We start from the raw sequence: 17466 nt of genomic DNA, 5'->3' as shown, positions 1-17466 counted from the left end.
ACCCCACAGTACTCACCCTGGGGAACCCCACAGTACTCACCCTGGGGAACCCCACAGTACTCACCCTGGGGAACCCCACAGTACTCACCCTGGGGAACCCCACAGTACTCACCCTGGGGAACCCCACAGTACTCACCCTGGGGAACCCCACAGTACTCACCCTGGGGAACCCCACAGTACTCACCCTGGGGAACCCCACAGTACTCACCCTGGGGAACCCCACAGTACTCACCCTGGGGAACCCCACAGTACTCACCCTGGGGAACCCCACAGTACTCACCCTGGGGAACCCCACAGTACTCACCCTGGGGAACCCCACAGTACTCACCCTGGTTGGCCAGGACTTGGTTGATCCCGCTGGAGGTTATCGTCTGTATGAAGGTAAAGTAGCTTCTCCGTAACATCTGTTTCTCCAGGGCTGCTGCCTGGTCGTTGTCCTCAGCAGGACGACACAACACCTCAAAGATGGCCAGGACCAGAGGCATGAATACCTGCTGCAGGAACGGGGATACCTGGTCCTGGAGAGGAGAGAGAGAGAGGACCAGAGGCATGAATACCTGGTCCTGGAGAGGAGAGAGAGAGAGAGAGAGAGAGGACCAGAGGCATGAATACCTGCTGCAGGAACGGAGATACCTGGTCCTGGAGAGGAGAGAGAGAGAGAGAGAGAGGACCAGAGGCATGAATACCTGCTGCAGGAACGGAGATACCTGGTCCTGGAGAGGAGAGAGAGAGAGGACCAGAGGCATGAATACCTGCTGCAGGAACGGAGATACCTGGTCCTGGAGAGGAGAGAGAGAGAGAGAGAGAGAGAGAGAGAGAGAGAGGACCAGAGGCATGAATACCTGCTGCAGGAACGGAGATACCTGGTCCTGGAGAGGAGAGAGAGAGAGAGAGAGGACCAGAGGCATGAATACCTGCTGCAGGAACGGAGATACCTGGTCCTGGAGAGGAGAGAGAGAGAGAGAGAGGACCAGAGGCATGAATACCTGCTGCAGGAACAGAGATACCTGGTCTTGGAGAGGAGAGAGAGAGAGGACCAGAGGCATGAATACCTGCTGCAGGAACGGAGATACCTGGTCCTGGAGAGGAGAGAGAGAGAGAGAGAGAGAGAGACGACCAGAGACACCAGGGGAGGAGAGAGAGAGGAACAGAGATACCTGGTCCTGGGGAGGAGAGAGACAGAGACAGACGGGACCAGAGGCAGGAACAGAGACACCTGGTCCAGGGAATGGGGGCATAGACTGTCCCTAACGTTAGCTAACCCTAAACCTAACCCGTTTAGCTGTCAGTCCCCTACCATAGATATATTTTAAGGACCGGTTTCCTGGACAGATTAATCTTAGTCCTGAACCGAGATCCTAACTGAGTCCAGGAAACCAGCCCTAGATGTTCTCTGTAACTGTGTGTTTGGGTCCCCGAGTTACCTTGAACTTGGCAGTAATCTGACTGATGAGGGGAATAAACTCCTGCAGGTCTCTGGCCTCACAGTCCTTCAGCATGTGTTCTGATGCCGCCGGGACGAAGGGCAGGACCTCTTCCTCCAGACAGATGATCATGCGGTGGAGGAATGAGCGGACGGCGCTACGCAGCGACCCCCCTCTGGACGGGACAGCTCAGCGCAGGCAGGAAGGTCTGCAGACAGTCTCTGTAGACCTCCGAACACCCACACTGCTTCACCGTCTGCTTGTTGCTGAACGCCTTACTGGTACGACTAGAGGGAGGGAGAGGAGAGGAGGGAGGGAGAGAGGGGAGGGAGGAGGGGAGGGAGGGAGGTAGGGAGGGAGGGAGGGAGAGAGAGAGAGGAGAGGGAGGGAGAGAGAGGGGGGTCAGTGTTTGTATATTTGGGGGGTCAGTGTCTGTATATTTGGGGGGTCAGTGTTTGTATATTAGGGGGGTCAGCGTTGGTATATTAGGGGGGGTCAGCGTTGGTATATTAGGGGGGTCAGCGTTGGTATATTAGGGGGGTCAGCGTTGGTATATTAGGGGGGTCAGTGTTGGTATATTAGGGGGGGTCAGTGTTGGTATATTAGGGGGTCAGTGTTGGTATATTAGGGGGGTCAGTGTTGGTATATTAGGGGGGTCAGCGTTGGTATATTAGGGGGTCAGTGTTGGTATATTAGGGGGGTCAGTGTTGGTATATTAGGGGTCAGCGTTGGTATATTAGGGGGGGGTCAGCGTTGGTATATTAGGGGGTCAGCGTTGGTATATTAGGGGGGTCCAGTGTTGGTATATTAGGGGTCAGTGTTGGTATATTAGGGGGTCAGTGTTGGTATATTAGGGGGGTCAGCGTTGGTATATTAGGGGGGGTCAGCGTTTGTATATTAGGGGGGTCAGCGTTGGTATATTAGGGGGTCAGCGTTGGTATATTAGGGGTCAGCGTTGGTATATTAGGGGGTCAGCGTTGGTATATTAGGGGTCAGCGTTGGTATATTAGGGGGTCAGCGTTGGTATATTAGGGGGTCAGCGTTGGTATATTAGGGGGGTCAGCGTTGGTATATTAGGGGGGTCAGCGTTTGTATATTAGGGGGTCAGCGTTGGTATATTAGGGGGTCGTCAGCGTTGGTATATTAGGGGGTCAGTGTTTGTATATTAGGGGGGGTCAGTGTTGGTATATTAGGGGGGGTCAGTGTTGGTATATTAGGGGGGGTCAGTGTTGGTATATTAGGGGGTCAGTGTTTGTATATTAGGGGGGTCAGTGTTTGTATATTAGGGGGGTCAGTGTTGGTATATTAGGGGGGGTCAGTGTTGGTATATTAGGGGGTCAGTGTTGGTATATTAGGGGGGTCAGTGTTGGTATATTAGGGGGGTCAGTGTTTGTATATTAGGGGGTCAGTGTTGGTATATTAGGGGGGTCAGTGTTGGTATATTAGGGGGGTCAGTGTTGGTATATTAGGGGGTCAGTGTTTGTATATTAGGGGGGGTCAGTGTTGGTATATTAGGGGGGTCAGTGTTTGTATATTAGGGGGGTCAGTATTTGTATATTAGGGGGTCAGTATATTAGGGGTCAGTGTTGGTATATTAGGGGGTCAGTGTTGGTATATTAGGGGGTCAGTGTTGGTATATTAGGGGGGTCAAGCGTTGGTATATTAGGGGGGTCAGCGTTGGTATATTAGGGGGGTCAGCGTTGGTATATTAGGGGGTCGTCAGCGTTGGTATATTAGGGGGTCGTCAGCGTTGGTATATTAGGGGCTCAGCGTTGGTATATTAGGGGGTCGTCAGCGTTGGTATATTAGGGGTCGCCAGCGTTGGTATATTAGGGGGGTCAGTGTTTGTATATTAGGGGGGTCAGTGTTGGTATATTAGGGGGGTCAGTGTTGGTATATTAGGGGGTCAGTGTTTGTATATTAGGGGGGTCAGTGTTTGTATATTAGGGGGGTCAGTGTTTGTATATTAGTGGGGGTCAGTGTTTGTATATTAGGGGGTCAGTGTTTGTATATTAGGGGGTCAGTGTTTGTATATTAGGGGGTCAGTGTTTGTATATTAGGGGGTCAAGTATTGGTATATTAGGGGGTCAGTATTTGTATATTAGGGGGTCAGTGTTTGTATATTGGGGGGGTCAGTGTTGGTTTATTAGGGGTCAGTGTTTGTATATTAGGGGGTCAGTGTTTGTATATTAGGGGGTCAGTGTTTGTATATTAGGGGGGGTCAGTGTTTGTATATTAGGGGTCAGTGTTGGTATATTAGGGGTCAGCTTTGGTATATTAGGGGGTCAGTGTTGGTATATTAGGGGGGGTCAGTGTTGGTATATTAGGGGTCAGCGTTGGTATATTAGGGGGGTCAGCGTTGGTATATTAGGGGGGTCAGCGTTGGTATATTAGGGGTCAGCGTTGGTATATTAGGGGGGTCAGTGTTGGTATATTGGGGGGGTCAGTGTTGGTATATTAGGGGGTCAGTATTGGTATATTAGGGGTCAGTATTGGTATATTAGGGGTCAGTGTTGGTATATTAGGGGGGGTCAGTGTTGGTATATTAGGGGGGGGTCAGTGTTTGTATATTAGGGGGGGTCAGTGTTGGTATATTAGGGGGTCAGTGTTTGTATATTAGGGGGGGTCAGTGTTGGTATATTAGGGGTCAGTGTTGGTATATTAGGGGTCAGTATATTAGGGGTCAGTATATTAGGGGTAGTGTTTGTATATTGGGGGGGGGGGTCAGTGTTTGTATATTAGGGGGGTCAGTGTTGGTATATTAGGGGGGGGTCAGTGTTGGTATATTAGGGGGTCAGTATCTTAGGGGGGGTCAGTGTTGGTATATTTACCTAGCGAAGCCAACAGCGTGACTGAGACAGTCTGCCAGCGCGGCCTGCCTCTCCTCCTCCCTCTCAGAGGCCAGTTTGGCGAGCAGCAGACGAAAAGCGTCGATCAGCGGGGTCAACAGCGATCTCATCAGAGCCTGCTTCCTCTCGGCGGGACTCTCTCCGTGGACGATCAGCACCCCCGCCGTCTCAAAGATAAACAGCTGGTCATCGCTGGTCAGCAGCGCCCGGAAACCGTTCTCCTGAGGTACACACGGGGAGGGGAATGAAGGTCAGTACAGAGGGAGGATAATGTATGGAGGGTAAGGTAGGTCAGTGAAGAGAGAGAGAGATGTAGAGGATAATGTATGGAGGGTAAGGTAGGTCAGTGAAGAGATGCTGTAGAGGGTAATGTACGGAGGGTAATGTATGGAGAGTAATGTATAGAGGGTAATGTATAGAGGGGAGAGGTAACTTACAGGAGGAGCCAGCTCCAGCATGTCTGTAGAGGGTAATGTATAGAGGGTAATGTGTAGAGGGCAATGTGTAGAGGGCAATGTGTAGAGGGCAATGTATAGAGGGTAATGTATAGAGGGTAATGTATAGAGGGTAATGTATAGAGGGTAATGTATAGAGGGGAGAGGTAACTTACAGGAGGAGCCAGCTCCAGCAGGTCTGTAGAGGGTAATGTATAGAGGGTAATGTATAGAGGGTAATGTATAGAGGGTAATGTACAGAGGGTAATGTACAGAGGGTAATGTATAGAGGGTAATGTACAGAGGGTAATGTGTAGAGGGTAATGTATAGAGGGTAATGTGTAGAGGGTAATGTACAGAGGGTAATGTATAGAGGGTAATGTACAGAGGGTAATGTACAGAGGGTAATGTATAGAGGGTAATGTACAGAGGGTAATGTGTAGAGGGTAATGTGTAGAGGGTAATGTACAGAGGGTAATGTACAGAGGGTAATGTACAGAGGGTAATGTACAGAGGGTAATGTACAGAGGGTAATGTGTAGAGGGTAATGTACAGAGGGTAATGTATAGAGGGGAGAGGTAACTTACAGGAGGAGCCAGCTCCAGCAGGTCCTGTATCCTGGACAGGATGTCTTCAATGAAGGAGTTCATGTGTTTACTGGCAACAGAGTAAACAACAGAGTAAACAACAGAGTAAACAACAGAGGGTTAGGGGTCAAACAAAGAACCTTCTAGAACTATTACTGTAAACAGAGGTCTGGTCTATAGTAGTGCACTATATAGGGAATAGGGCTCTGGTCTATAGTAGTGCACTATATAGGGAATAGGGCCCTGGTCTATAGTATCACTATATAGGGAATAGGGCTCTGGTCTAGAGTAGTGCACTATATAGGGAATAGGGCTCTGATCTATAGTAGTGTACTATATAGGGAATAGGGCTCTGGTCTATAGTAGTGTACTACAGAGGAATAGGGCTCTGGTCTATAGTAGTGTACTATATAGGGAATAGGGCCCTGGTCTATAGTAGTGCACTATATAGGGAATAGGGCTCTGGTCTATAGTAGTGTACTATATAGGGAATAGGGCTCTGGTCTATAGTAGTGCACTATATAGGGAATAGGGCTCTGGTCTATAGTAGTGCACTATATAGGGAATAGGGCTCTGGTCTATAGTAGTGTACTATATAGGGAATAGGGCTCTGGTCTATAGTAGTGTACTACGAGGGAATAGGGCTCTGGTCTATAGTAGTGTACTATATAGGGAATAGGGCTCTGGTCTATAGTAGTGCACTATATAGGGAATAGGGCTCTGGTCTATAGTAGTGTACTATATAGGGAATAGGGCTCTGGTCTAAAGTAGTGCACTATATAGGGAATAGGGGTCTGGTCTAAAGTAGTGCACTATATAGGGAATAGGGCTCTGGTCTATAGTAGTGTACTATATAGGGAATAGGGCTCTGGTCTAAAGTAGTGCACTATATAGGGAATAGGGCTCTGGTCTAAAGTAGTGCACTATATAGGGAATAGGGCTCTGGTCTATAGTAGTGCACTATATAGGGAATAGGGCTCTGGTCTAAAGTAGTGCACTATATAGGGAATAGGGCTCTGGTCTAAAGTAGTGCACTATATAGGGAATAGGGCTCTGGTCTATAGTAGTGTACTATATAGGGAATAGGGCTCTGGTCTATAGTAGTGCACTATATAGGGAATAGGGCTCTGGTCTATAGTAGTGCACTATATAGGGAATAGGGCTCTGGTCTATAGTAGTGCACTATATAGGGAATAGGGCTCTGGTCTATAGTAGTACCACTATATAGGGAATAGGGCTCTGGTCTATAGTAGTGCACTATATAGGGAATAGGGCTCTGGTCTATAGTAGTGCACTATATAGGGAATAGGGCTCTGGTCTATAGTAGTGTACTATATAGGGAATAGGGCTCTGGTCTATAGTAGTGCACTATATAGGGAATAGGGCTCTGGTCTATAGTAGTACACTATATAGGGAATAGGGCTCTGGTCTAAAGTAGTGCACTATATAGGGAATAGTGCTCTGGTCTAAAGTAGTGCACTATATAGGGAATAGGGCTCTGGTCTATAGTAGTGTACTATATAGGGAATAGGGCTCTGGTCTATAGTAGTGCACTATATAGGGAATAGGGCTCTGGTCTATAGTAGTGCACTATATAGGGAATAGGGCCCTGGTCTAAAGTAGTGCACTATATAGGGAATAGGGCTCTGGTCTATAGTAGTGCACTATATAGGGAATAGGGCTCTGGTCTATAGTAGTGCACTATATAGGGAATAGGGCCCTGGTCTATAGTAGTGCACTATATAGGGAATAGGGCTCTGGTCTATAGTAGTGCACTATATAGGGAATAGGGCTCTGGTCTATAGTAGTGCACTATATAGGGAATAGGGCTCCTGTCTATAGTAGTGCACTATATAGGGAATAGGGCTCTGGTCTATAGTATCACTATATAGGGAATAGGGCCCTGGTCTAAAGTAGTGCACTATATAGGGAATAGGGCTCTGGTCTATAGTAGTACACTATATAGGGAATAGGGCTCTGGTCTATAGTAGTGCACTATATAGGGAATAGGGCTCTGGTCTATAGTAGTGCACTATATAGGGAATAGGGCTCTGGTCTATAGTAGTGCACTATATAGGGAATAGGGCTCTGGTCTAAAGTAGTGTACTATATAGGGAATATGGCTCTGGTCTAAAGTAGTGCACTATATAGGGAATAGGGCTCTGGTCTAAAGTAGTGCACTATATAGGGAATAGGGCTCTGGTCTATAGTAGTGTACTATATAGGGAATAGGGCTCTGGTCTAAAGTAGTGCACTACGAAGGGAATAGGGCTCTGGTCAATAGTAGTGTACTATATAGGGAATAGGGCTCTGGTCTATAGTAGTGCACTATATAGGGAATAGGGCCCTGGTCTATAGTATCACTATATAGGGAATAGGGCTCTGGTCTAGAGTAGTGCACTATATAGGGAATAGGGCTCTGATCTATAGTAGTGTACTATATAGGGAATAGGGCTCTGGTCTATAGTAGTGTACTACGAAGGGAATAGGGCTCTGGTCTATAGTAGTGTACTATATAGGGAATAGGGCCCTGGTCTATAGTAGTGCACTATATAGGGAATAGGGCTCTGGTCTATAGTAGTGTACTATATAGGGAATAGGGCTCTGGTCTATAGTAGTGCACTATATAGGGAATAGGGCTCTGGTCTATAGTAGTGCACTATATAGGGAATAGGGCTCTGGTCTATAGTAGTGTACTATATAGGGAATAGGGCTCTGGTCTATAGTAGTGTACTACGAAGGGAATAGGGCTCTGGTCTATAGTAGTGTACTATATAGGGAATAGGGCTCTGGTCTATAGTAGTGCACTATATAGGGAATAGGGCTCTGGTCTATAGTAGTGTACTATATAGGGAATAGGGCTCTGGTCTAAAGTAGTGCACTATATAGGGAATAGGGGTCTGGTCTAAAGTAGTGCACTATATAGGGAATAGGGCTCTGGTCTATAGTAGTGTACTATATAGGGAATAGGGCTCTGGTCTAAAGTAGTGCACTATATAGGGAATAGGGCTCTGGTCTAAAGTAGTGCACTATATAGGGAATAGGGCTCTGGTCTATAGTAGTGCACTATATAGGGAATAGGGCTCTGGTCTAAAGTAGTGCACTATATAGGGAATAGGGCTCTGGTCTAAAGTAGTGCACTATATAGGGAATAGGGCTCTGGTCTATAGTAGTGTACTATATAGGGAATAGGGCTCTGGTCTATAGTAGTGCACTATATAGGGAATAGGGCTCTGGTCTATAGTAGTGCACTATATAGGGAATAGGGCTCTGGTCTATAGTAGTGCACTATATAGGGAATAGGGCTCTGGTCTATAGTAGTACCACTATATAGGGAATAGGGCTCTGGTCTATAGTAGTGCACTATATAGGGAATAGGGCTCTGGTCTATAGTAGTGCACTATATAGGGAATAGGGCTCTGGTCTATAGTAGTGTACTATATAGGGAATAGGGCTCTGGTCTATAGTAGTGCACTATATAGGGAATAGGGCTCTGGTCTATAGTAGTACACTATATAGGGAATAGGGCTCTGGTCTAAAGTAGTGCACTATATAGGGAATAGTGCTCTGGTCTAAAGTAGTGCACTATATAGGGAATAGGGCTCTGGTCTATAGTAGTGTACTATATAGGGAATAGGGCTCTGGTCTATAGTAGTGCACTATATAGGGAATAGGGCTCTGGTCTATAGTAGTGCACTATATAGGGAATAGGGCCCTGGTCTAAAGTAGTGCACTATATAGGAATAGGGCTCTGGTCTATAGTAGTGCACTATATAGGGAATAGGGCTCTGGTCTATAGTAGTGCACTATATAGGGAATAGGGCCCTGGTCTATAGTAGTGCACTATATAGGGAATAGGGCTCTGGTCTATAGTAGTGCACTATATAGGGAATAGGGCTCTGGTCTATAGTAGTGCACTATATAGGGAATAGGGCTCTGGTCTATAGTAGTGCACTATATAGGGAATAGGGCTCCTGTCTATAGTAGTGCACTATATAGGGAATAGGGCTCTGGTCTATAGTATCACTATATAGGGAATAGGGCCCTGGTCTAAAGTAGTGCACTATATAGGGAATAGGGCTCTGGTCTATAGTAGTACACTATATAGGGAATAGGGCTCTGGTCTATAGTAGTGCACTATATAGGGAATAGGGCTCTGGTCTATAGTAGTGCACTATATAGGGAATAGGGCTCTGGTCTATAGTAGTGCACTATATAGGGAATAGGGCTCTGGTCTAAAGTAGTGTACTATATAGGGAATATGGCTCTGGTCTAAAGTAGTGCACTATATAGGGAATAGGGCTCTGGTCTAAAGTAGTGCACTATATAGGGAATAGGGCTCTGGTCTATAGTAGTGTACTATATAGGGAATAGGGCTCTGGTCTAAAGTAGTGCACTACGAAGGGAATAGGGCTCTGGTCAATAGTAGTGTACTATATAGGGAATAGGGCTCTGGTCTATAGTAGTGTACTATATAGGGAATAGGGCTCTGGTCTATAGTAGTGTACTATATAGGGAATAGGGCTCTGGTCTATAGTAGTGCACTATATAGGGAATAGGGCTCTGGTCTATAGTAGTGTACTATATAGGGAATAGGGGCCCATTGGGAACACCATGTAATGCTTAGTGACAGCTGGACTTACTGCAGCGTCTTGACGAAGCGTGAGAAGAGGTAGGCCACTCTGCTGCGGACCTTAGGACTGCTGTGTCTCAGACCTCGATGGTCCAGGAAGGCCATCTACAGGACAGAGTGGAACAAAACCGCCCCTTTATCCAGGGGTCCACTGTCCCTCTCCTCAACACTGATACAAAACCTCCCCTTTATCCAGGGGTCCACTGTCCCTCTCCTCTCCTCTACACTGATACAAAACCTCCCCTTTATCCAGGGGTCCACTGTCCCTCTCCTCTCCTCTGATACAAAACCTCCCCTTTATCCAGGGGTCCACTGTCCCTCTCCTCTCCTCTGATACAAAACCTCCCCTTTATCCAGGGGTCCACTGTCCCTCTCCTCTCCTCTGATACAAAACCTCCCCTTTATCCAGGGGTCCACTGTCCCTCTCCTCTCCTCTGATACAAAACCTCCCCTTTATCCAGGGGTCCACTGTCCCTCTCCTCTCCTCTGATACAAAACCTCCCCTTTATCCAGGGGTCCACTGTCCCTCTCCTCTGATACAAAACCTCCCCTTTATCCAGGGGTCCACTGTCCCTCTCCTCTGATACAAAACCTCCCCTTTATCCAGGGGTCCACTGTCCCTCTCCTCAACACTGATACAAAACCTCCCCTTTATCCAGGGGTCCACTGTCCCTCTCCTCAACACTGATACAAAACCTCCCCTTTATCCAGGGGTCCACTGTCCCTCTCCTCTCCTCTCCTCTGATACAAAACCTCCCCTTTATCCAGGGGTCCACTGTCCCTCTCCTCAACACTGATACAAAACCTCCCCTTTATCCAGGGGTCCACTGTCCCTCTCCTCTCCTCTGATACAAAACCTCCCCTTTATCCAGGGGTCCACTGTCCCTCTCCTCTCCTCAACACTGATACAAAACCTCCCCTTTATCCAGGGGTCCACTGTCCCTCTCCTCAACACTGATACAAAACCTCCCCTTTATCCAGGGGTCCACTGTCCCTCTCCTCTCCTCAACACTGATACAAAACCTCCCCTTTATCCAGGGGTCCACTGTCCCTCTCCTCAACACTGATACAAAACCTCCCCTTTATCCAGGGGTCCACTGTCCCTCTCCTCTCCTCTGATACAAAACCTCCCCTTTATCCAGGGGTCCACTGTCCCTCTCCTCTCCTCTGATACAAAACCTCCCCTTTATCCAGGGCTCCACTGTCCCTCTCCTCAACACTGATACAAAACCTCCCCTTTATCCAGGGCTCCACTGTCCCTCTCCTCAACACTGATACAAAACCTCCCCTTTATCCAGGGGTCCACTGTCCCTCTCCTCTCCTCTGATACAAAACCTCCCCTTTATCCAGGGCTCCACTGTCCCTCTCCTCAACACTGATACAAAACCTCCCCTTTATCCAGGGCTCCACTGTCCCTCTCCTCAACACTGATACAAAACCTCCCCTTTATCCAGGGGTCCACTGTCCCTCTCCTCTCCTCTACACTGATACAAAACCTCCCCCTTTATCCAGGGGTCCACTGTCCCTCTCCTCTCCTCAACACTGATACAAAACCTCCCCTTTATCCAGGGGTCCACTGTCCCTCTCCTCAACACTGATACAAAACCTCCCCTTTATCCAGGGGGTCCACTGTCCCTCTCCTCTCCTCAACACTGATACAAAACCTCCCCTTTATCCAGGGGTCCACTGTCCCTCTCCTCAACACTGATACAAAACCTCCCCTTTATCCAGGGGTCCACTGTCCCTCTCCTCTCCTCTGATACAAAACCTCCCCTTTATCCAGGGGTCCACTGTCCCTCTCCTCTCCTCTGATACAAAACCTCCCCTTTATCCAGGGGTCCACTGTCCCTCTCCTCAACACTGATACAAAACCTCCCCTTTATCCAGGGGTCCACTGTCCCTCTCCTCAACACTGATACAAAACCTCCCCTTTATCCAGGGGTCCACTGTCCCTCTCCTCTACACTGATACAAAACCTCCCCTTTATCCAGGGGTCCACTGTCCCTCTCCTCAACACTGATACAAAACCTCCCCTTTATCCAGGGGTCCACTGTCCCTCTCCTCTACACTGATACAAAACCTCCCCCTTTATCCAGGGGTCCACTGTCCCTCTCCTCTACACTGATACAAAACCTCCCCTTTATCCAGGGGTCCACTGTCCCTCTCCTCTCCTCAACACGGATACAAAACCTCCCCTTTATCCAGGGGTCCACTGTCCCTCTCCTCAACACTGATACAAAACCTCCCCTTTATCCAGGGGTCCACTGTCCCTCTCCTCTCCTCAACACTGATACAAAACCTCCCCTTTATCCAGGGGGTCCACTGTCCCTCTCCTCTCCTCAACACTGATACAAAACCTCCCCTTTATCCAGGGGTCCACTGTCCCTCTCCTCAACACTGATACAAAACCTCCCCTTTATCCAGGGCTCCACTGTCCCTCTCCTCTCCTCTGATACAAAACCTCCCCTTTATCCAGGGGTCCACTGTCCCTCTCCTCAACACTGATACAAAACCTCCCCTTTATCCAGGGGTCCACTGTCCCTCTCCTCTGATACAAAACCTCCCCTTTATCCAGGGCTCCACTGTCCCTCTCCTCTCCTCTGATACAAAACCTCCCCTTTATCCAGGGGTCCACTGTCCCTCTCCTCTCCTCTGATACAAAACCTCCCCTTTATCCAGGGCTCCACTGTCCCTCTCCTCTCCTCCGATACAAAACCTCCCCTTTATCCAGGGGTCCACTGTCCCTCTCCTCAACACTGATACAAAACCTCCCCTTTATCCAGGGGTCCACTGTCCCTCTCCTCTCCTCAACACTGTGAAGACACGACGTTTAAAAGGTGAAACAGAGAGCTGATTGGCTGATTGATTCAGCGACTGCAGTACTAACCAGGACATTGGGGATGTGCTGCGGTTCAACCAGGAAGAACTTGTCGTAACGAACCACCGTCTCAAAGAACTCCAGGGATACAGACGTGTGTTGGTACCCGCTGAGACCAGAGGAGACGAGCTGTGGAGACGAGGAGAAAACAGGACATGATAACAGACTGTGTGTTGGTAACCCGCTGAGACCAGAGGAGACGAGCTGAGGAGAGGAGACGAGCTGAGGAGTCGAGGAGAAAACAGGACATGATAACAGACTGTGTGTTGGTAACCCGCTGAGACCAGAGGAGACGAGCTGAGGAGAGGAGACGAGCTGAGGAGTCGAGGAGAAAACAGGACATGATAAACTGTGTGTTGGTAACCCGCTGAGACCAGAGGAGACGAGCTGAGGAGTCGAGGAGAAAAGAGGACATGATAACAGACTGTGTGTTGGTAACCCGCTGAGACCAGAGGAGACGAGCTGAGGAGACGAGGAGAAAACAGGACATGATAACAGACTGTGTGTTGGTAACCCGCTGAGACCAGAGGAGACGAGCTGAGGAGACGAGGAGAAAACAGGACATGATAACAGACTGTGTGTTGGTAACCCGCTGAGACCAGAGGAGACGAGCTGAGGAGTCGAGGAGAAAACAGGACATGATAACAGACTGTGTGTTGGTAACCCGCTGAGACCAGAGGAGACGAGCTGAGGAGTCGAGGAGAAAACAGGACATGATAACAGACTGTGTGTTGGTAACCCGCTGAGACCAGAGGAGACGAGCTGAGGAGACGAGGAGAAAACAGGACATGATAACAGACTGTGTGTTGGTAACCCGCTGAGACCAGAGGAGACGAGCTGAGGAGTCGAGGAGAAAACAGGACATGATAACAGACTGTGTGTTGGTAACCCGCTGAGACCAGAGGAGACGAGCTGAGGAGTCGAGGAGAAAACAGGACATGATAACAGACTGTGTGTTGGTAACCCGCTGAGACCAGAGGAGACGAGCTGAGGAGTCGAGGAGAAAACAGGACATGATAACAGACTGTGTGTTGGTAACCCGCTGAGACCAGAGGAGACGAGCTGAGGAGAGGAGACGAGCTGAGGAGTCGAGGAGAAAACAGGACATGATAACAGACTGTGTGTTGGTAACCCGCTGAGACCAGAGGAGACGAGCTGAGGAGAGGAGACGAGCTGAGGAGTCGAGGAGAAAACAGGACATGATAAACTGTGTGTTGGTAACCCGCTGAGACCAGAGGAGACGAGCTGAGGAGTCGAGGGAGAAAAGAGGACATGATAACAGACTGTGTGTTGGTAACCCGCTGAGACCAGAGGAGACGAGCTGAGGAGTCGAGGAGAAAACAGGACATGATAACAGACTGTGTGTTGGTAACCCGCTGAGACCAGAGGAGACGAGCTGAGGAGTCGAGGAGAAAACAGGACATGATAACAGACTGTGTGTTGGTAACCCGCTGAGACCAGAGGAGACGAGCTGAGGAGACGAGGAGAAAACAGGACATGATAACAGACTGTGTGTTGGTAACCCGCTGAGACCAGAGGAGACGAGCTGAGGAGTCGAGGAGAAAACAGGACATGATAACAGACTGTGTGTTGGTAACCCGCTGAGACCAGAGGAGACGAGCTGAGGAGTCGAGGAGAAAACAGGACATGATAACAGACTGTGTGTTGGTAACCCGCTGAGACCAGAGGAGACGAGCTGAGGAGACGAGGAGAAAACAGGACATGATAACAGACTGTGTGTTGGTAACCCGCTGAGACCAGAGGAGACGAGCTGAGGAGTCGAGGAGAAAACAGGACATGATAACAGACATTAGAAACAGGGGTCGTCGTCGGGGACTGGACCCCGGGGGTCGTCGTCGGGGACTGGACCCCGGGGGTCGTCGTCGGGGACTGGACCCCCGGGGTCGTCGGCGGGACTGGACCCGGGGTCGTCGGCGGGGACTGGACCCCGGGGGTCGTCGGCGAGACTGGACCCGGGGGTCGTCGGCGGGACTGGACCCCGGGGGTCGTCGGCGAGACTGGACCCCGGGGTCGTTCGGCGAGGACTGGACCCCGGGGGGTCGTCGGCGGGGACTGGACCCCGGGTGGTCGTCGGCGGGGACTGGACCCCGGGTGGTCTCGGCTGTGTTTAACTCACCGTTCTCATCATATCCTGCAGGGCGGAGGTCTTGGCCGTGTCGCCAGAGAAGTGGGCCCGTGTGAAGCCGGCAGAGCCTCTCCCAGCATGTACAGCAGCCTGATGGCCACCTCCACCTCCATGAAGGACGCCGTCTGCCACCGCCTGAGACACACACAATCAGGATCAGTACACGGTTCTTCACGGGGGGACGTCGAGGAAGAAAACAAGATGGAGTCTTACTGCACGGTGTTATTGAAGACTCTGCCTACAGCTTCCAGGAGCAGCTCAGGAGACACCTGAGCCAGACGATCTAACAGCATCTTTAACTGTTTCCTGTACTCTACAAACATCGCTTCATCCTCCCCCTGGGAGAGAGAGAGAGAGGAGGGAGAGATGGACAGAGAGAGAGGAGGGAGAGATGGACAGAGAGAGAGGAGGGAGAGATGGACAGAGAGAGAGGAGGGAGAGATGGACAGAGAGAGAGGAGGGAGAGATGGACAGAGAGAGAGGAGGGAGAGATGGACAGAGAGAGAGGAGGGAGAGATGGACAGAGAGAGAGGAGGGAGAGATGGACAGAGAGAGAGGAGGGAGAGATGGACAGAGAGAGAGGAGGGAGAGATGGACAGAGAGAGAGGAGGGAGAGATGGACAGAGAGAGAGAGGGGAGAGAGAGAGGGACAGAGAGAGAGAGGGACAGAGAGAGAGAGGGACAGAGAGAGAGATGAGAGAGAGAGAGAGAGAGAGAGAGAGAGAGAGAGAGAGAGAGAGATGGACAGAGAGAGAGAGGGGAGAGATGGACAGAGAGAGAGAGGGGGGAGAGATGGACAGAGAGAGAGAGGGAGAGAGCGAGAGAGAGAGAGAGAGAGGGGAGAGAGCGAGAGAGAGAGAGAGAGATGGACAGAGAGAGAGGAGGGAGAGATGGACAGAGAGAGAGGAGGGAGAGATGGACAGAGAGAGAGGAGGGAGAGATGGACAGAGAGAGAGAGGGAGAGATGGACAGAGAGAGAGAGGAGAGATGGACAGAGAGAGGGAGGGAGAGATGGACAGAGAGAGGGGAGGGAGAGATGGACAGAGAGAGAGAGAGGGGGAGAGATGGACAGAGAGAGAGAGAGGGGGAGAGATGGACAGAGAGAGAGAGGGGGGAGAGATGGACAGAGAGAGAGAGAGGGGGAGAGATGGACAGAGAGAGAGAGGGGGAGAGATGGACAGAGAGAGAGAGGGGGAGAGATGGACAGAGAGAGAGAGGGGGAGAGATGGACAGAGAGAGAGAGAGGGGAGAGATGGAGAGAGAGAGGGAGAGATGGAGAGAGAGAGGGAGAGATGGAGAGAGAGAGATGGACAGAGAGAGAGAGGGAGAGATGGACAGAGAGAGAGGAGGGAGAGATGGACAGAGAGAGGGAGGGAGAGATGGACAGAGAGAGAGAGAGGGGGAGAGATGGACAGAGAGAGAGAGAGGGGAGAGATGGACAGAGAGAGAGAGGGGGAGAGATGGACAGAGAGAGAGAGAGGGGGAGAGATGGACAGAGAGAGAGAGGGGGAGAGATGGACAGAGAGAGAGAGGGGGAGAGATGGACAGAGAGAGAGAGGGGAGAGATGGACAGAGAGAGAGAGAGAGAGAGAGAGAGAGAGAGAGAGAGAGAGAGAGAGAGAGAGAGAGAGAGAGAGAGAGAGAGAGAGAGAGAGAGAGAGAGAGAGAGAGAGAGAGAGAGAGAGAGAGAGAGAGAGAGAGAGAGATGGACAGAGAGAGAGAGGGGAGAGATGGACAGAGAGAGAGAGGGGGAGAGATGGACAGAGAGAGAGAGGGGAGAGAGCGAGAGAGAGAGAGAGAGAGAGAAAGGAGAGAGATAGAAGGGAGAGAGATGGAGACAGTGAGTAATGAGAACGATGTTCAACTCCCCCCACAATTTAAAACCTTAAAGTTTTTACCTCGTTGTCAAAGTTGTACTCTTCATCATAAGTGAGTTTCTTCATCACAGCCAACATGATGGCCTGTTGAGACAGAGACACAGTCAACACGCCGGACACACACACACACGTCAACACGCCGGACACACACACACACGTCAACACGCCGGACACACACACACACGTCAACACGCCGGATACACACACACACACACACGTCAACACGCCGGACACACACACACGTCAACACGCCGGACACACACACACGTCAACACGCCGGATACACACACACGTCAACACGCCGGATACACACACACACGTCAACACGCCGGATACACACACACACTCAACACGCCGGATACACACACACACGTCAACACGCCGGATACACACACACACGTCAACACGCCGGATACACACACCGCGTCAACACGCCGGATACACACACACACGTCAACACGCCGGATACACACACACATCAGTCAACGCGCCGGATACACACATCAGTCAACGCGCCGGATACACACATCAGTCAACGCGCCGGATACACACATCAGTCAACGCGCCGGATATACACATCAGTCAACGCGCCGGATATACACATCAGTCAACACCCCGGATACATATCAGTCAACACG

The 17466-nt window shown here is 50.1% G+C and overlaps 1 protein-coding gene across 1 annotated transcript in view; it reads right to left on the bottom strand.

Moving 5' to 3' along the window:
- The window catches only part of LOC106609844 (exportin-T), a 66823-nt gene that overhangs the window by 6200 nt on the left and 43157 nt on the right, over positions 1-17466 (bottom strand). The window contains 11 exon segments of the mRNA XM_045713969.1: positions 329-518; positions 1425-1589; positions 1591-1711; positions 4256-4494; positions 5295-5364; positions 9938-10032; positions 12815-12934; positions 14943-14998; positions 15001-15086; positions 15165-15289; positions 16850-16912. Coding sequence (XP_045569925.1) covers positions 329-518; positions 1425-1589; positions 1591-1711; positions 4256-4494; positions 5295-5364; positions 9938-10032; positions 12815-12934; positions 14943-14998; positions 15001-15086; positions 15165-15289; positions 16850-16912 — 1330 coding nt within the window.

Source organism: Salmo salar, unplaced genomic scaffold (assembly GCF_905237065.1).
Source record: "Salmo salar unplaced genomic scaffold, Ssal_v3.1, whole genome shotgun sequence".
Lineage (NCBI taxonomy): Eukaryota > Metazoa > Chordata > Actinopteri > Salmoniformes > Salmonidae > Salmo > Salmo salar.
The sequence above is the reverse complement of the archived record's forward strand: the minus strand, read 5'-3'. Positions and strand labels throughout refer to the sequence as shown.